This window comes from Carassius auratus, chromosome 9 (genome assembly GCF_003368295.1).
Source record: "Carassius auratus strain Wakin chromosome 9, ASM336829v1, whole genome shotgun sequence".
In the NCBI taxonomy this organism is placed as follows: Eukaryota; Metazoa; Chordata; class Actinopteri; order Cypriniformes; family Cyprinidae; genus Carassius; species Carassius auratus.
This window is the reverse complement of record NC_039251.1, coordinates 16,949,100-16,968,639: the sequence shown is the minus strand read 5'-3', so window position 1 is coordinate 16,968,639 and position 19,540 is coordinate 16,949,100. Positions and strand designations below refer to the sequence as shown.

General features: G+C 36.4%; 1 protein-coding gene across 1 annotated transcript; it reads right to left on the bottom strand.

Annotated features, from left to right (window-relative positions):
- Positions 1-998: 998 nt before the first annotated feature.
- On the bottom strand, positions 999-19,306 carry LOC113108534 (ganglioside-induced differentiation-associated protein 2). Its single transcript, XM_026271713.1, has 13 exons — positions 19,089-19,306; positions 17,816-17,955; positions 17,477-17,630; positions 16,758-16,846; positions 16,576-16,652; positions 16,105-16,264; positions 12,957-13,107; positions 11,993-12,069; positions 10,834-10,910; positions 9,922-10,061; positions 8,332-8,386; positions 7,164-7,307; positions 999-1,316 (listed from the first exon to the last, which is right to left on the bottom strand). The coding sequence occupies exons 1-13, from the start codon at positions 19,283-19,285 to the stop codon at positions 1,275-1,277; spliced, it is 1,503 nt and encodes a 500-aa protein (XP_026127498.1). The 5' UTR covers positions 19,286-19,306; the 3' UTR covers positions 999-1,274.
- Positions 19,307-19,540: the final 234 nt, after the last annotated feature.

The window sequence follows — 19,540 nt, the reverse complement described above, 5'->3', positions numbered from 1 at the left end:
ACTTGCATAAATCGTAAGTACTGGCACAATTTCATATAAAAATAAAACTAACTCATGAAATAGAATGTAATAACAGCTTCAAATCTAGTATCTTAAAGAAAAAACACTTTACAAAATAAAAGGCTTGCTTTCATTCGAAACCCATTTCAAAAGGCTTCGAACTGAAAACACACTGATTGTATGTATTAAACAAAATAATTCAATAAAGACACCCAAACACAAATTAAAGATAACATCAAATGTTCACATTCTGTTTATTCAAATATTACGTTCTTCATCATCATAATTCATAATTCATACGTCATACTTCATTTAAATGGTACGAAATTTAACAATAATCAATGCACAGCTACACTAAGGGCTGAAAAAACTGAATGAATAATAGACAGCGTCTGCAGTAACTACAATCATCTATTTACAGTGCTTCACTCCGAGATCAGCTCTCTGTTTGGGACATTCCTTCGGCCATGCTTGTAAATCTGCTTCAAATGAAACACAAACTGGCACACTGCAAGATTTTAGTCTACCTCAGATCGAGCTTCAAGAACCATATTGTACTGTATTGAAAGGAACAGAGGAAAATACTATTATTAAAAGGCTAATAGAAAGCTCAACAGGCCAACCTGATTTTAGAGCTGCACAAAGCAATCTTCCCTCACACACACACACACACACACGAGGAAAAGTTGCTTCCTGTCAAACCTAAGAAACTGTAGTGATAGTTGTTTGGCACCTGAGATAAAGCTGTAAAAGTGCTTGTGGTGAGAAAAAAAAAAGAGAGCATCAAGATAAAAAAGTAAAGCGCTACTCCTTATAGTGACTTTGCAGACACAGAATGACATGAAACAACAAAACAGCTTAGACAGCAAAATATGAGGCTTTCGGATGACTGGATGGCCAAGGACTTAAGAAATTAAAACCAGAATGGTTTCGGCTATTTCCAGCCATTATTCACGCAGACACTGGTACATGTGTTTCACATTCAGTCTCTTCATCTACACCACACACGCATACCTTGCTCCAAAACAGCTTGGGTCAGGCAGGCGGTTCCTTCAGTGACATCTGGGTTTGGTACAGGTCTGTGGCACGTTCAGCAGGTTTAAGCAGGATGTGTTTATACAGCATTATTGATTGACACTCTCTCGCTGTCACAGAAAAAACTTGCCAGTCAGGAATGGCAAAGATGAGAGATCAGAGTCGGGTCATCGGGGTTGAGTTTCAGCCCGGTGAGAAGAAGCAGGTTCTTTCCTCGCTTCTGGGTTTATCTGACAGCATCACAGGCCTGAGGACTGAGCCGTGTAATAGGGGCTGTTAACCTGGAAGAGCAGAGATGATATTCAGAAGTACAGTCGAATGGTAGTAAAGGTTACATTTGTTCACAGACTGGCCGAGGCGCACCAACTCGCTGTAAAACGCAGAAGGCAAATTGACAAGAGGCCCATGTCACCACAACATAAGCCAAGGACACACCTACATCCTAGAGAATATAAATATAAAGACAGATTTAGATCTAGCTGCACTGTACATCAACCCAAGAGGTTGTATTTACAAAAGAATACAAATATTCAGTAGGTAAATATTTAATAAAGGGTGTGGTTTCTAGGATATACTGAAGAAGTATGTGATGAATCCATTAGCCAAATGAGCGCTTATGGAAAGAGATGTGCTGGGAATTAATAAGTGTCTGCTCTATGCTAGTGTATGATGATTCACCTCCTGAAGCTGGGAGCTCAGGTCAACAGAAGTGTTACAGGCCTTCGGGTCAAATGAATGCTCAAAAGAGATTATGCTGTAAACTGTTTCAAAGAGCACAGGAAATTCATAAAAAAAAAAAAAAAAAAAGAGTTGATTTTAGCTTGAATGAAGCTCTGCGTTGGGGCTTTGTGTTTTCTTTCATTAAAGGTTCACTCAGTGTAGGGTTTCTCTCCATTTTGTACCTTTGTAATGGTGTCATTTTTCATATTATACTTTTGTATAGATTTCATATGAAATTTGAATGAATATATGAAATATGAAATTTCTTATTTTTTATTTTCGTCATGCCGGACTTTATTATCAGTGTTTAAGATACCAATTCAAATCCTATCATTAAACATTGATAGTTGGAACTGGAGTCTTGTGGTGGATTTCAGACATGTTTTGGAATGCATGGACTGCATTGCACATTTTCAATATGTCTCATTGTAGGTTATTTCTGTATGTGGTCAAATCAGGAATGAGAAAGCTCTATGTATGTAGCACTACAACAAGTCTGTTTGTGTTCCAGCTCCTGCTTTCTTCAGTCATCGTATGAAGGCCTACTGAACATATTTTAGTCTATCTACACACAAGGGACTATTTTATTGCTGTTGCCTAATTATAATCTATATGCAAACCTGATTTCCGCATGTAATACAGTTATTTACAATATTTTATAATGCAATTACAAGATTTTTGTATTTTGATTACATAATTCAAATTACATACAGTAGCGTATTACTACCCAACAACGCCTGTAATATAGAGGTGAAAGTCCAAAATAAAAAAAAATAAAAAACCTTTAGGGGCCTTTTTATGCTTTATGGAAAGTTGACTGGGTTATTTGAGGTGACTGCGGCTGGACTTTCCATGGCACTGTATCTGTTCATATGGGCAAAGAGAGAAAGCTGACTGTAATTGGCATTAAAAGCTTACACATTCTGCCATTTCCCCTCCTGCCCGTTAACTTCCTGGGTAATCAAAGAATGACAGGAAATACTTAAGCAAGAGAGTCCAGGAGTGAATCCAAGGCTAAGGCAAGTAACCAAAAACAGGAGCAAAAAATTCCAGCAAAAAATAAGGTCAGACACGTTAAAAGAAAATGGGTTCATCCATTCAAGTGACAAACACATTCATTCATAAGAGGACTATGAATATTCCCCAAAGACAATAATCTCTACAAAGTCTCCAATGCCTCAGTTTCCAGTACTAATAAAAACCACAAGAGTCCAAATGAGTCGTCAAGTAAAACTTTAAAGATTTGTGGAATATTCCCTGTTGGTGTACATATCTAAGGGATGAGTTTGATTAACGATGCAAATATGTTTCTGTAAAAACCCACCGTGAAGACGACCATCTAATCTAAAGTTTGATTTCTGACATTTAAGGCTGGAATACACTACACTATTTTAGCCTAGACTTTCCGCCGTTTTACTGTGGTGTGAACTTGATGCTAGAGTCAGTCTGCAGATTTGAGATGATAGATGTCATAGAACATCGTGCAGTGTATGATGGTGTATGATTATTTTAGCTTCAGATTACGATCCTCCAGTCGGGGGATAACAAACAAGCTTAATATCGGAGCATATTTTACAACATAATGTTTGTCTTAGATTTTCTAGCAACAGTGAGCACATATCCATGTGAGTTTGTTGTGATCGGAACAACTTTAAAGTCTGGTAGTGTATGATCCTCAGTCGTTTAGTGTATAATGGCAGGTTTTCATCTGCGACGATTACAAATGAGGCGAGTATGATGTGAAGTGTTTTGAAATCTGTTCAAATTTTAAAAGCGATGTAGTGTGTTCTAGCCTTTACTTACACAAGGAAGAGCGCAGGGATATACACAAAAATCAGACATACCTTTTAAAGCTTACCTTTTTCACTTGCTTTTTTGTTATTGCAGTTAATTAAAACCAACTAGTACATTTTAAACGACCTTCTTATTTATACTCGAGTATATTTTTAGACTGCTACTTGTACTTAAGTAAAAGTTTCATTAATATAATGGTACTTTTACTTGAGTAGAATATTTTAGTACTCTTTCCACCTCTGGTATTTTTCATACTAAAGTAAAAGTACAAAATGTTTTTCATGCAAATTAAATAAAAGCACAGCCTGCAGGGAAATTTATTTATTTATAGTCTGTGTCTGCATTCTTGCTCAGCAAACACATAAATAGGGCGCCATGCACCTGGCACGAGAAAGACCATCCATTTAACGCATTAGTGGCATGATCGATTCTTCATAGCTACATCACCTTTGTGCCTTCCCTCCCACTTCAATTTACTTTAATCCAGTGCCCTTTAAACCCAGGAACAAAACAGAAGTAAAAAAAACTACATCTAAAATATAGAAAGGAAAAAAAACTTATATGACCATACAGTGAAGAACATAATTACATTTTTCAGAAGGCACCTCTACTCTTAGGGTCACATAGATTAGTGTGTAATGATCTGTGTGCGGAATCTGAAATAAATCGAGTTAAAGATTACAGAAGTGAGTAGGTGGTTCTTTGCTGTCTTAGAGGCATTAAAGGGGCCATGAACTGAGAAATCTAAATTCCCGGGCTTTTGTTCACTTTATTTTTACCACAGATTATTTTACAAACAAAGCACAGTTCGAAGTGGGATTTTCAGAAAGAGTCAAATTAAAAGACTATAATGTACCGACTATATTGGTTCTGACAGTAACGGATTAAATAAAATATGTTCTGATGTTTATTCATGTTCATTTCAAGTAAATATGAAAAGACGATTGGTTCACGTCTGCCGCTTGAATGGAGGCACTACAGTGATCTGTCATGACACAAAGAGCCACAAAATGGTATTTATTTTTTGAATTTCTTAAAAAAAAAAATAACAACAACATTTTTTGAAAGCTACGACTTTTCATACCAGAAGTAACCTGCTCTGTCTTGTCGGCGTGTTGTTAGTTTCCTCTTTGCTCCGGAACACACCTTAAGATATTTTTGATCAAATCCAAGAGCTTTCTGAAACTGCATAGACAGAAATGCAACTACCACTTTAAAGGCACTTAAACGTAATAAGGACATGGTTAAAATAGTCCATATGACACCAGTGGTTCAACCATAATGTTATGAAGCTATGAGAATAATTTTTTTGGACAAAGAAAACAAATGATTTAATGTTTCAGTATTGGACGCACGTTTACGACAGTACCACGGTGCATGCATGTGGTGCTGCTGATGTAAGAGCTGGCGTTCTGACATTCTGACACGCATGTGCTGCGCCTTGTTTACAAGCAAAGGAATGAACACACATGTGTCATGGTACTCTTGTGAATGTGCCTCTAAGTTTGACACGGAACTTTCTTTGTGCATAAAGTCTTCTTTTAGCTTCATAAAATTTGGTTTGAACCACTGATGTCACATGGACTATTTTAATGATGTCCTTACTACCTTTGTGGGCTTTTGTGTATGCAGGGTCAGAAAGCTCTTGGATTTGATCAAAATATCTTAATTTGTGTTCCAAAGATGAATGATCTGATGGGTTTGGAATGAGGGTGGGTAATTAATAAAATAATTTTAATTTTTGAGAGAACTATCAATTTAAGATTAGCATTTACATTACATATGAGATGTGATCATGTGCATTTCTGAATCAGACCACAAAACATTTCACACTCACTTGCAATCAGATCATCCAAGAAAAATGTGGACACCAAATCACAACAAGAACGATGCCCACATGGTGGTAGCTCAATTCCATGCATAGTAGGACTTGAACCTAAATTTACTGGTTCCCATCCTGTCTCTTTAACTGAGGGGTAACACTGTGTAAATTAAGCGGTGTAGATGAATGCCATGTGTATGTGCATGCTGTGAGAACAGTGTAAAACTAAGAGCTCAGCAATGACAGGATGAAAATCAACTAAATGAGTGCAGCCCAGATGGGACCAATCAATGCATGGATATGCTCTGCTTTTAGCTGTGACAAATCTGTTTATTAGGATCTGAGCAGTTTGCTTGGATTCAACAGTATAACAAAGCTAACGCATAATATTCAATCGAAAGCAATGTTCTCCATGTCGAAGGAAAAACATGTTAAATGACAAGATTATAATAGTAATATGAGATTCTGCAATGCCAGACGACTACAACTATAATTTTCTCATTTTCTCTTTTCATATTCCAGAGCAACTCACTGTTTTTTTAATCTATAGGTTTCCTTAAATATATCATCATATCCCACATAAGTAGCTGAAGAGTAATCTTGAGAAATAAAATGTGATGTGCTCCTTTGAGACGGAGCAAGCGGCAGCACGGCACGCAGACGGCTTAGTTTCTCACGGCTGAGGCCGCTTTCAGTCTGAAGGGAAAGACTTTCCTCCACCCATACTTTGGGTCAACAGTTAAAAATAAGTCTCTAAGCATCTCTTTTCCACAACCCAAATGCAATCCATTTCAAAACAAAAAAGGACCTCATTAAGGCCTGAAAAAGTGAATATTTTTATAAACCAGCTTCACCAAAAATAAAACTGTGCTAAAGGCTGCATTTAAAGAACAGGTCATACAGGGAAACTAGTTTAAAGAATTTGCGTATAATTGCTTCTAAAATTGGTCACTAGCTGAACATTTCAATTACCTTAAGCACAGAGAATTTTTTTTTTGCATGTTTGATCTTAACTTGTTTAAAAACATGACACTTTAACTAAACGTTTAGGTCATTACAGATAGTGTCTGATTATTGTATTTGTATTATTATTTGTCCTTTTTTTATGTAGTAGTACTGTATACAAAAACGGTTTGGTCTATAATCTGCAAAGAAGTAACCACGAATTTATATGTAGTTGTAAATAATAATTTATAGAAAAAAAAGCTTGAAATGCAAAAGCAGACAGTACAAACAGAAATAAAGGTGGCTTCATGTGTATTATCAAACGGAAATGACAGTGACACTATCTTTAGCCATCTGAAAACCCGAAGATGTAACATGGTCCCTGGATGAGGTGCCGCTGTTGACGTGTGATTGTGTTATAGAGAGCTATCTGGTTCTCTGTAAAAGTTATCTGAAGACTTAAACGCAGTTCATCAAAAGTTAAAGGAATAGTTGACCTCAAAAGTACATTTAATTTTACCACCTTTATGTTCTTTCAAGATATTATGACTTAATCTTCAGTTAAACAGAAGATTTTTCATGTTTTAAGTCAAACAAGTTTCATAAACCAGATGAAATGATTATTTGAAACATTCTTCAACTCTCCCTTTGGTGTTCCAGAGAAAAAAAAATCATAATGGCTTTAAAGAACATAAAAGGTGAATAAATGTTGAATTTAATACAGATTAAATACTGAAAGGTCAAGGTTATTAAAGGTCACGTTACATACACACCTCTTTTTCTTAGTGTAACATCCTTTATCCTCAAGGGACAATTGTATTATTGTGGTAAAGCACTGAATACTCACCCGTGTGTCATACTCCAGGACGAAAGGAGGGATGTCAATCTGCTCAGGAAGGATGCAGGTGAAGAGCTGCTGTAGGTTCTCTATGTGATGGACCTTCTCTTTAAGGCCTGATACACTGAACGTTGTGAAGAACCAAGTAGAGACCTGACAGGAATCACAAACAAAACCATTTGATTGACCGAGATGCTACTTTCCATGAAAACGGTACAAGAATAGTTGCTGAAACACAATATAATTGTTTTTCGTGTTTAAAAAATGGTAACAAATAATAGCTGTGCTTAATATACAGAAAAGGCTAATTGTCAAACTTATATGAGCGGTATATACATGGGTTTGGGACACATCTGAAAATGAAGGCAGATAACCATGTATATAAAACATATTTAAAATTCTTTATTCACTGATTAGTTGAAAAATAGAAAGTGCAGAGAAGAAAAACAATTGTTCAAAATCGAAATCTTTTGTGATATAAGTATCACTCATAATCATTTGTTCACCTTCATTATAAATGAACTCAAATGTAACTCTACAGGAAAACAGCATAGACTTACACCGTTTTAAGGTCAATTTAATAAATAACAGATAGCTGCAAAATTGGTGAAGTTGTAACTGAATTAAATGTTTTGTTGCTAAAGGCAAACTCTTAGCCCCCAAAGCTGTTTGCTCGAATCATTTTGAGCATTTATCCCAATGACTCAGCCCTAATGCTTGAACACGTTTCACACCTGGGATTGTTACGATGCTTGAGAATTCTCTGACTGAAATGGACGCATTTTAAAACGAACAATTATCTGACACTTAATTGCCGGGGTTCCTCTACATTTGAAGTGCACAAAGCATAATTGTTGAATAATTTCACAAATGAAAGCAAAGCCTGGCAGAGGCAACGCGCTCTCATAAGCACTTCAATTACCTGAATAGGTTCTGTGGAACACTTAGTGCGGACACATCATGAATCTCAATGCGGTCTCAGAGAGGCTTTTCCACATATTCAGTTACACAGACTCATACACAGTCTTTCTTAGTCAATGTGGAACATGTGGAGCTGACCGCTGTGAATCAGACCATAGGCCCGTACAAACTCGGAAAGAAAAGCTCAAAAGGAGATGAACATCTAGTGTTGCCTTTAATGGACTTACATCGGAGTTGATGAACTGATTACGTTTACCTTGGAGCGGAACGTCGGGTGAACGAAGTAGAAAGCCCTCAGGTTTTTCTTGAACCTGAAAACACAGAAGGAAAACCTTTGCGAGAAATGGTTTTTGAAACATTATCAACATATCCAACCAATTACTTATTACACAAATAGTGAATTCCTCTGGTGCAGCTGGCTTTGAAAGGATTATTGCCTTGACAAAAACAATAAATCCATTAGAAAGGGAGCTAAAGCACATTTTTTAAGAACGAGCAAAAGTCCAAAGAGGCAGCCACGTCCAAGCCACACGCTGTTGTCCAAAACACACAGATGGATAGAGATCTGGACAGCCAGGATTGGAGGGGTGTTCGTGAAGCACAAGAGACGTGTCTGTCAACCTTTCCCCTTTCCCACGATGGACTTGGACCGTCCTGTGCAAACCCATGAGCAAGGGGTCACAGGGAGTGATAGCATCACTGGCTAACTCTGCTGTAAACACGGCTGGGATTGCTGACCGGACCATTACAGAACCTCATCACTCTTGCTGAGGATTATGTCTGTAAAACGCTTTCTTATATAATAATACACAACGTAATATTAAATAATACAATGATGATATGCTGTGCTCTGCTGATACCTCATAATAAATGACACGAGTCAAACTGGCCTGGCCCTCAAGGTTATGAGTCACGCCGATCTCCACGATGCACGGAAAGTGTGAGGGACTGGAGCTGGAGAGTGTTTCTGCTTTTTATTTCAAGACTGTGGTTTCCTCTGCCTGCATGCTGAGAGCGTCCCCTGAAGAAATGACAAACGCCTGACCTCACTATCACTTCCCCCGGTTTTGACTTTCGAACAAAGACTCAAACTCTTCTGCTAAGCCAGGGAAAATAGCAATCATGAGGACTGATCGATTAAAAGAACAATATTTTGCTTAACACGCAATTACAATGTCATTCCAAGGAGCCATATCTATGTAAGTGTTTGTAACCTCTGGTGGTGGTTGTTTGCTGTTTTTCTTAATTGGTTGGGTGAGAGGAGAACATCGAGACTTCAGATTTAACAAGGCGTCAAAGCAGTTGCGATCGCTTCTCAATGTTTTAACCGTGATAAGCCTCTTCAAAATTTCCCAAAGCGGTCTGAGAAAAAGCTAAATTATTTCACTTTCCTTAGAAGAATCAATCAGCTCAGACACATTTGAGCACCGATTTCGAGCGATACTCTAGAGAACCACCAGGTAAAACTGAGGAAATATGACTCAGTTACTTTGAACGGTGCTTTCCGAGCTTGTCATAACCTACAAAAGGGTCGAGCTTCTGTGTATAAATCTTCTTGAAATTCGAAGAACAGGAAGCCCAAGACACAGACATTCCCTTATGATTTTACAGCATATGTGGTGTGTTTGGGTTTGAGGAGACAGTGCTGTTTGGCACAAGAAGCTCATAAAACGAAGAGTCACCAAGCCAGCTTTTATATGAAACTGTGATTAGCTTTTCCATGAGAGTCTGAGTTATGGTTTTAAAGAAGACCTCCGCCAAGAACTGGGTCAAGCCATCTCAAAAACATTGTAAGGTCTTAGAGAGCGTTGTAGTATCTCTGTAATGGAACAGAAATAGCTCTTACTTGGCATCCACAATATCATAAAGCTTCTTGAGGAAGTCGGTGTCCAGGTGGTTGTGTTCACCGGTGAGTGTGTGGAAATACACCATCACATACTCCTTCACCGTGATATGGTCCATCACGTGGATGAAATACAGCAACGCCTAACACACAAACACATTTTCTTAGTTAACTAAATAGGCATATTCCATAGTCTTTGATTGTTTTCATATTCATATTAACTTAACACTAAAACCAAATTCTAAAAGTAACTCTAACATTGTGTGTGTGTTTTTAACAAGTGAGGATATACTCAAGAGGACATTTTGTCAGTTTTAATTTAATTGCATTTTAATTTCTTTGCACAATCTTGTCTTCCACGTATGGTTAAGTAGGGTTGGTACACAATATTACAAAGTAATAGTTCACACAAAAATGAAAATTCGGTCATTACATACTCACCTACATGACATTTCAAATTCTCTCTTGTGCTCCATAGAGGGAAGAAAGCCACACAGGTTTGACATGGGTGTGAGTAATCGATGACAGCGTTTTTAGTTTTGAGTGAACTAGTCCATTAAATAGACATTTTCTAAACAGTGTGGTCTAATTTTTCACACTTGAAGTGTAGTAAATATTTAACAATTCAATCTTTTAAAAAGAAAAAGATGTCAAATCAAGTTTCTGATTCAAATGCAAATTCAAAAAAAAAAAAATTTCAGATATAACTATCAATCTAAATGGAAATCTAGAGAACAAAATTCTTAAAAAATGTAGGTTAACCTAAATTTAACCATTAAGTTAATCTTAAGTTAACCTATGTTTTCGGTTAGGCAGCATTTAGTGCTAAAGCTGACAAAATGTATGTAACATTTGGTGCAAAATAAGATATGCTCAATACAGGACAAACGGAAGTATGAACATTTTCTCATTTACCTTCTCCATATCAATAAGTGTAACTGGAATATTCCTGCCAACAACAACCATGACCGTCCTACCACACAAATCAACACCTGAAAATGAGAAGAAGAAAAAAAGCTCTGGGATATTATTGAAGAAGGTTTCCTCACACACACACACATTGCTGACAACATTCTCACATGCAGCATATCTCCAGAAACACGTTAGACATTTCAGCCTCACCCTGTTTAATGAACTCATTCTGCAGAAATGAGATGTGAATAGATATTAAAATAAATGTTTTGCAATATATTACAAGAAACATCTGGATGTGCATAGGCAGATGTTTTCATATAGTCCATCATCACGTGGCAAAGCGAACATACATGATGAGGTGCACAGCTGGAGAAAGTCTGCCCCCCTTAGGACAAGTGAGTTATTGTGATTCAGACACTTGGCTTTTTGAAAAGTACTGTTCTGTGGCTTTCTGAAATAGGATTAAAAGTAGAAATTCAAGATTAAATTTAGCAGGACTAATAGCTTCTGGCAAACCTAATGTGTACAGTCTGTGGTAAAATGTCATGAGGTTTTGAACTCAGTAGGTCAGCCTGGACAGTATCTGAGCTAAGAAACAACAAAAAAAAAAAGATGATGATAAATACTTAACAACACCGAAACCGTTACTTTGGTGGTTATTTTTTGTCCTGAAATTGTGAAACGAGAGAAATGGATTACAGAACCCCCTGATGTTGAGCTCAATGAGGCAGAACAAAGGTTTCCTGCCCAGAGAGCAAACACACAGATGGAAAGAACACAAAGTCCACATGTGCATAAAGATATACAGAGAGACAGCAACACAAAGAGAACGAGTGAACATGTGCTGGAGAACATGTGCGAGATAAAAGAGGCAAACATCAGACCATATCATAACTGCTACGATAAAGGCGACATACATGAACTAGGGCTGCAAACCAATTTAATACTTGAATAAAAACAATTGATATGCCAATGAATTAAATTATGCATGAGTTTCATTTTAAGACTGTTAAAAGTAGTTTAACTTGATTAAATAAGTTTAATAAATGTTATAAAGTATTATGTTAAATGTACAGCCTTACAATTAAAACATTTGAAAAACAATGAATTTACATAAAACAATTATGATACATAAACACCCATAGAGATAAAGACTGACCGGTCTGATATAGTGCCTTCAATGCTGCTATGTCTGAAAGGTCCTCTGCTCGAGCTCTGCAAAGCCAGCGGTTATAGCTGTGGAGAAAGACAACAGAACTAAGACTTCACATCGAAGCAATTTGCAGTGATGTAAAGAATTTGACATGAAACAGATCTCTTTGAAAACACACAAACCTACATGCAAACAAACAAACTCAGAGTACACAATTGTAGAGTATATTAAACAAATCTGCACCCAGTGATGACAATGAATTAGATCATGGCCAAAAGATGCTATTGGTTATGCTAAGTTTCCAGTGTCTCAAACATTTGCCATGAAAACTAAGGTTTCACCAAAGCACTGAAAAATTGTGGTGACTCATAAAAAAGAAAATAAAAAAAGATATTGAAAACAGGAATGTTATGAAACTTCTTACTAGGGTGGGCAGTATAACCAATCTTATATTTGAGCAATTCATGCAAAGTTTTATATCAGTCAATGTATTGAATACAAATTAAATGGTATATTATCTCTTTATATATTATACATGTTACATATCATATAGACATAGACACACACACACACACACACACACACACACACACACACACGCGCGCATATACACATATACATATTCACATATACGTATATATATATATATATATATATATATATATATATATATATATATATATATATATATATACACACACACACACACACACACATATATATGTATGTGTGTATATATATGTGTATAATATATATATATATGTGTATAATATATATATATATATATATATATATATATATATATATATATATACACACATATATATTATGAATATATATATACATATATATTATATATTATGAAGAGATAAGGTACCATTCGTTTATTTTTATTGGACCAATACAAAGGAAAAAAAATGTGGTACTTGTACTGTAAAAGGGGAGAGTATGAGAAAACTACACATCTTACTTCCTTTGGTGCTGTTTCTGTTGGGCTGCTTCAGACATTTGGCCCTGAAGGATGAGTTTACGTTGCTTATCCACATCCCCTTCCATACGAGCAAACGCGTGGCTTCCTACCAGCCCCAGGTCGGACTCTAGTGACTCATCCCTGGAGTCATCTGCAGATAATTACATTAATATCACTATTTTGTATTATTATTGTGTACTAGTGCATTACACATAGTTCTAGATATTACAGGGAAAGCAAAACCAATGCGCCATAAAAATCTGCTGAAGCACAAATGCTTTTGCTGTGATAAACAGTAAAATATACTCTTGCACACTCGGAATGACCATTACTAGGTTCAGTGAGCACTACAACGTGGTACATTCCACAAGACATGAACACCCACCGTCAATCAGAGCTGGGAAAGCCAGTGGTGCGTGTGATGTACAGCCAGTCAAAGTGTAAAAATAATCCTTATCTGTTATTCTTGTTTACATGTGTATGCCAAATATCTTTGACAGGCCAACCTTAGCCATATTTGACCAGACATGAAAACACAGTCCAGTCTGAACAACAAACAAAACTTCTCATTTCCTCAGCTGAACCACATGGTCACTGGTCAGACTACGAAATATTAGGCCAGAAATAAAAGAAACACCTTTGACAGAGAGATAAAAAGACATTAACAGGTAAAAGGGGATAACTGCCAAACACTCAGGGTGAGACATCAACAAGACAATTAGACACAGATGTCTCCCGAAGGTTATCTGTTGGCCAAAATCATAACAGCATGTTGAAGCAAAGAATTAGATTTTGTTTTTGTAATGCAACATATTGTCTTTTTACAAATTTTCTCACTGAATGGAGAGCACCAATGCTTGGCTCTTTCTAGTAATGCCTTTGCCCTAAAGCTGAAATTGATTTGGATTTGAGGAGCACTTCACCACAATGTGACTTTTGTGACACAAAATTAAAAAGGAAATTGTAAACAATTAATTGCAAATATATCCATGGCACAGCAAATGAAGGAAAGAAAAAGTAAAGACTATAGAAAATGAATGGGTATTAAGGGAACCGGACAGAGAGAGAAAAACTGGACAAATCAGATTAGGGAAGTGTGTGATTTGAGGTATGCTTTGAGACCTCTACATGGCTTCATACACTAAACCATAAGAGCTGGGCTGTATTAGTAAAGGCCTAGTCACCTGCTGTCTTTAATATTACTGTAAGAATGACAGGCAGACCTGCTTCACATGATGAAATGGCAATAATGAGGGGACAAGAGTTTGAAGAGATCAGCCAGATCAGTGACAGGGTGCAGCAGAGCCAGTCCATGAACATTAAAACGTGTCCTTTAATGTCTTTCAGTATAGAAGACTGTATAGGAACAAACACTTCTGATCCTAATAAAACCCTCAGCAGGGTTTTGGCCCGTCCAAAGACAGCAATAATAAGTAATAAAACATCTGCACAATAAATCCTAATAAAACAGATGTGAGAAAGTTTAGCATCACGCTAACTTTCCATACTGCACATAATCTACTTTAATAAGGGCCCAACACCGAACCCTGTGGTATTCCACAACTAAGCATGTTAAGTAAGGTGCTTAAGCTTTTGGGTCCTGATCACACCATTAAGTTTATTTTGCTATATTAACCAGCTTACTGAACATCTCCCCCTTTTTATATGTATAATAAGGCTAATTACCTGAAAAATATCTTTATTAAATGATTATGTGTAAACGAAGAAAATGCGGAGTGCTATGACAGACACTAAACTAACATAGTTAAGTAGGCTGTCAAGGAAAAAATTAACCAGTCATTTGTCTTTTAAGAGTCTATATACAAAACATTTGACTGCAGAAGATAAGTCAAACACATGATTCAGGTTTTGTAAATCAAGTTTAAAACACTTTGGATTTTTAAAAGTTTCAAACCCAACCAGAGTTCACCTTTAACTTCATATCAGCAAGCAAATCTGGAAGCTGTTGTGCCACTTCCATATACCATATACCGAAGTAAATTTGGTAAAGCGATTGTGTTTGTTCAGATTAGAGCTTGCTGTCATTCTCAATGGCTCAAGCAAACATCTAGAAGCAAGACTGAAAAAGCAGATTATTGAATGACCTTAACTTGGGGAAAAGAATATTTGGTAGTTCAGTTGGTGACAGACCTTGGGCTGCCTTTCCATGTCCTGGATTAAAGTGTTCAAAGACAGGCAGGAAAGTGCAGTGTTTATTTACATGGGACCTGGCTTATGTGCTGTGTTTGAATTGGATCAACAGCTCTAGTTAGACTTGATCACCTTAACACAGCTGGTTCACTGTCCACATGATCTGGGTTTGAAATAATGGCAGCCAACAAATATACAAATTAAATCTCCCACTAACAAATAAATATACACATGTGCTCTGAATTCTATGGCAAGCACACAAGCCAAATATACACTCTTTCTCTTTTAGGCATTTTAACTGTTGTGGGTATGCACACACACTTGACTGTAGCTGTGTTCACAATGGGTCTTTCTGAATGCAGAAGATTCTGCTGTAGTCCAAGCTCATGTTAGACAGAGACAGAGGCGGTGTCAGCTAATCTGAATTCAAGAAACACCCACAACAGATCAAGATGAAAGGCCAGGGTGGAAGAGACGGCTCTCTATCAGTTGCATGCTGCTCATAATCATAATTTTATCACATTACTGGAAGACCATTATGTTTTCCATTCTGTAAATCAAATGCATTACTGCAGATGCTTCTCTGTAAAAAAATAAATAAAATAAAAATTCCATTACAGAGTGTAAATACATGTCTTCTAGATGAATGTTCTTCAAACGTTTTGGTAAACATTTACTCCTACTGCTTGTGTGGTAATCTTAAGAAAACTATACTACTGTTCAAAAGTTTGAGGTAAAAAATATTTTATTTTTTTATATGGTAAAATGGGATGCATTAATTTGATCAGAAGTTACAGTAAAGACCTTTATAATGTTACAAAACATTTATATTTCAAACAAATACTGTTCTTTTAAATTTTCTATTCATAGAATTCTGGAAAACAAAAAATTATCATGACTTCATTTAAAAAAAATAATTCAAACCCAGATTTTGTGAATAGTATGTCTACCTAAAAGATCTGAAATTCCGAAATGTTGAACAATTTTTTGCGCTCACCCTTTAGATTTCCAGGCTTTTCGGCAATGCGGATCTGTCTCTCCAGGACCACGGGCTCCCCCTCAGCATTGCCAATGTCAGCAGGGAGGAGAGGCAGACCAATCCTCTCCTCTTTTTTTGAACGTGGGTAATACAAAGGCATTAACTTCCTGTACACTGGCTGGAAAACAGAATAAATAAGAACAACATTTAGGGTCAATCAATCATAGATACACATTCCGGTACATGCTTAAAAAAAAAAGGATTTTGTTTTTGTTTTTTTAAATAATGCAATTTTTTAGCAAAAAAATATTAGCAAGGAATATGTGAATCTCGAATGTATAATGCTGTAGCTCACACTCAGCAAACAAATACAGTACACAACAAAGTTGGCTTTTAAATCCAAACGAGAATTTCATAAGAAAATGAAAGAGCACACAAGAGAGTCGGATGGAGCCTGTTGCATAACAGCGAAAATGAAATGCCACACACCTCCTCAACATCCGAAACAGCAAACACCACCATCTCAATGTTTTCACCATGGTTCTCCAAAAATCTACGAACAGTCCCTAGAAATAGAAATGTGGGGGAAACACATTCTAATGAGATCCCACTGAATTTCATAAAAAAGCAGTGACCTCAAATGTGATGTTTGATTTCAAAACAGAAATTACTTAATGCTATATGTGTGGCGTCCTCCAGTGGATATGCCCTTTTGACTGTGTTGACCACACAAAACCCCACAGATGCCATGGCATGTTCCCTGAGGAGAGAAACTCAATGAATAAACATTATATATGATTGAAGCAGTGCAACTTTTTTTGTTTACATTAGATAGCTGGGTTTTCCATATAGGAGTTTTGCATATATACATGCAGATGTTATCTGCATAGTCAAGCATTACATTACTGTCATCAGCACCTCCTGTTGACACACAGAGACACACACACACAGAGACACACACACACAAACAGTTGCTCCCAAACTAAAGATGAATGGCATTTATCTATAACCAATGTTGAGTTCAAATTCACAACAGCTAATGTATTCAACGATGGAATCTAAATCTCATATAATTTCCTTCCTTCCCAAAAGCACATTGGGTTTATTCTATACCAGACATCACCAGACATCCCTATGAATCCTTTTCAAGCAATGTACATAAAGGTTGGGGTTATTTTACTAAACACCTCACTGCCATGGGAACTGCTATCCTGCTTATCATGAAATATTTGATTTTGACTGTATTTGAACTTTTTAATGTCTGATATGATCTTCAAGGGTGACTAACAGATTGAAAAAACAAAGCATATTTACTTAGTCTAATCATGTCAGAATGTCCAGACAGTCTGTAAGAGCTGACATCTAAAGTTGTTGGAATGATCCGGCTTACTTGGCAAGCTGCATGACGTTTCTGTAACAGCTGTAAAGAGAACTCTCCGCAGCTGTCCGGTACTTGGCTTTATATTTGGGTCCAACTGTGTGAATGATAAAGCGTGCAGCCAAGTTGAAACCCTCTGTCATTTTTGCCTCACCGGTCCGACATCCTGGAAAAATATATGGACATCTATATCACTCCAGTGAAAGTTATGCAAAATGTGAAGGTAAATAAATGTGATAAGATCTGTTCCAAAACTGTGTAACAAACACCAACATCATTTAAAAATACTAATAGTGTAAGATCACAATTGGATACCAGTTCTCCATCTGCTATCCTGGTAGTGCCCCCTACCTTTCAGTTTGAGTAATTCATCCCTTAGTTCAGGGCCGGAGTATCTGTGGATACTGTCTGATACAGGATTCTTGTCCGTTAGTGTCTCGTTACTTGTATTGATGATTGCAGTGCAGTTTAAAAGTGCCACATCTCCATTACTGTAAAATGAGGGAATAATATAAACCAACATATCAGATACGGGACATCATATAAGCTATGAAAAAGCTGTGAGAACAAATATAGCATATAAATAACTTTTATTATTGTAAAATAAAACTGTTAAAAATGATTGGTAATTGAAATAAAACTCAAATAAAATTAAAATGTAACTATTAAATGAAAAACATGAACTTTGATTAGAAATGAGAAAAGTTGCCTTGGTTTAAGAACTAAAGTTCTTACAAACACTAACAACAAATGTCAAATGCACACAGCAAAATTGCTAAATAAAACCAAATTAATCTAAAAAAATAAAGAAAAACTAAAAATATCAATAAATAATATTAATAAACACTATAATAAATATAACAAACAATATATATAACATTAAGTGCTAAAATAGCTTTGCCATCATGCAGGTTATATTTTTTATTTTAGTTTTCAAAAGAAAACTGACAAAAAAATGTTTTTTATACATAAATATACTAATATACATATATATAAAGAGAGAGAGAGAGAGAGAGAGTTTTGCAGTTATATACATGGAAATCAGATGACTGACAGAATAAAGTCACTATGAACAAATCCCGCAAGCATAAAACTATGTGTACTAATTCATTCTATTACTTCCTGAATTTGCAGAAGGACTGGTTTTATGAATTGGGCTTCATAAAGTAGTTCCATGCAATGAACTTCTCCTTTCTTTAAAAAGAGAAACTATGAATTCAAAGAGAAAACCATCTTGATCCTTCCATAACAAAGCTACACTGGCCTGAAAGCCAAAAGGACCTTCAGCGCAGACATGTCATGTGTGATTGAGCAATGACTGGGATTTGTGTGCATGAGGGAATGACTAAGAGACCTGAAGATCATCAGAGCTGATGCAAATAACTGATGCAACAAACACACGGTGCAGTTACATAAAAATATTTGGGTCCAAATTACTAAATGATAATTACTTTTGAACTAAGCAAATCAGTAGTTCTATTTACTGACAACCCTGATGATTTAGGACCAAACACAGATTTATATGTAGTCTGTTTATTAAGCAATCTTTGTTGAAATAAGGCAGAAATGCATGGAGAAGAAGAAAACAGAATGTTTAAGAAATGTCATTGAAAATAACACTCACAATAGTACAATCTTGCTGTTGATGTCTTGTCTGAAGGGGAAAGGGGACTCTAAAGAACTGAGCAGATCGGTCAGCTGGTCATCTTCCTCCATTAAGAGGTTTTCTCCGTCCACCTCGTCCTGGACTCCCTGAGGCTGGTCCCACGTGGGGAGGTTCTGGACCTCCACAAACTGTGAACGAGCTCCCAAGGGATCCATGCTTTAGCTTCACTGGGCAATTTTGAACTGAAAAGACACAGACAAGCTTTTACACACAATAAAACATCAGTTTGACCTGGGCTATATTAGCTCATAAATGCACACATACACATATATATGTCTGCATTTGTTTACACGTGTAAAGTGGTTACAATGACAGATTTTGATGCTGAGGCCATCTAGTGGGCCCCGAACCCTATTTGAGAAACAATTTAGTAAAAGTGTAGTAAGACTCTTTTTTTTAACCTAGATTTA

Coding starts and splice junctions, on each gene's coding strand:
- LOC113108534 (XM_026271713.1), bottom strand. CDS start 19,285: ATGGATCCCTTGGGAGCTCGTTCACAGTTTGTGGAGGTCCAGAACCTC. Junction 10,911..11,992: donor GAAGGCACTATATCAGACCG/GTCAGTCTTTAT, acceptor TCTCATTTTCAG/GTGTTGATTTGTGTGGTAGG. Junction 10,062..10,833: donor CACTTATTGATATGGAGAAG/GTAAATGAGAAA, acceptor TTTGTGTGTTAG/GCGTTGCTGTATTTCATCCA.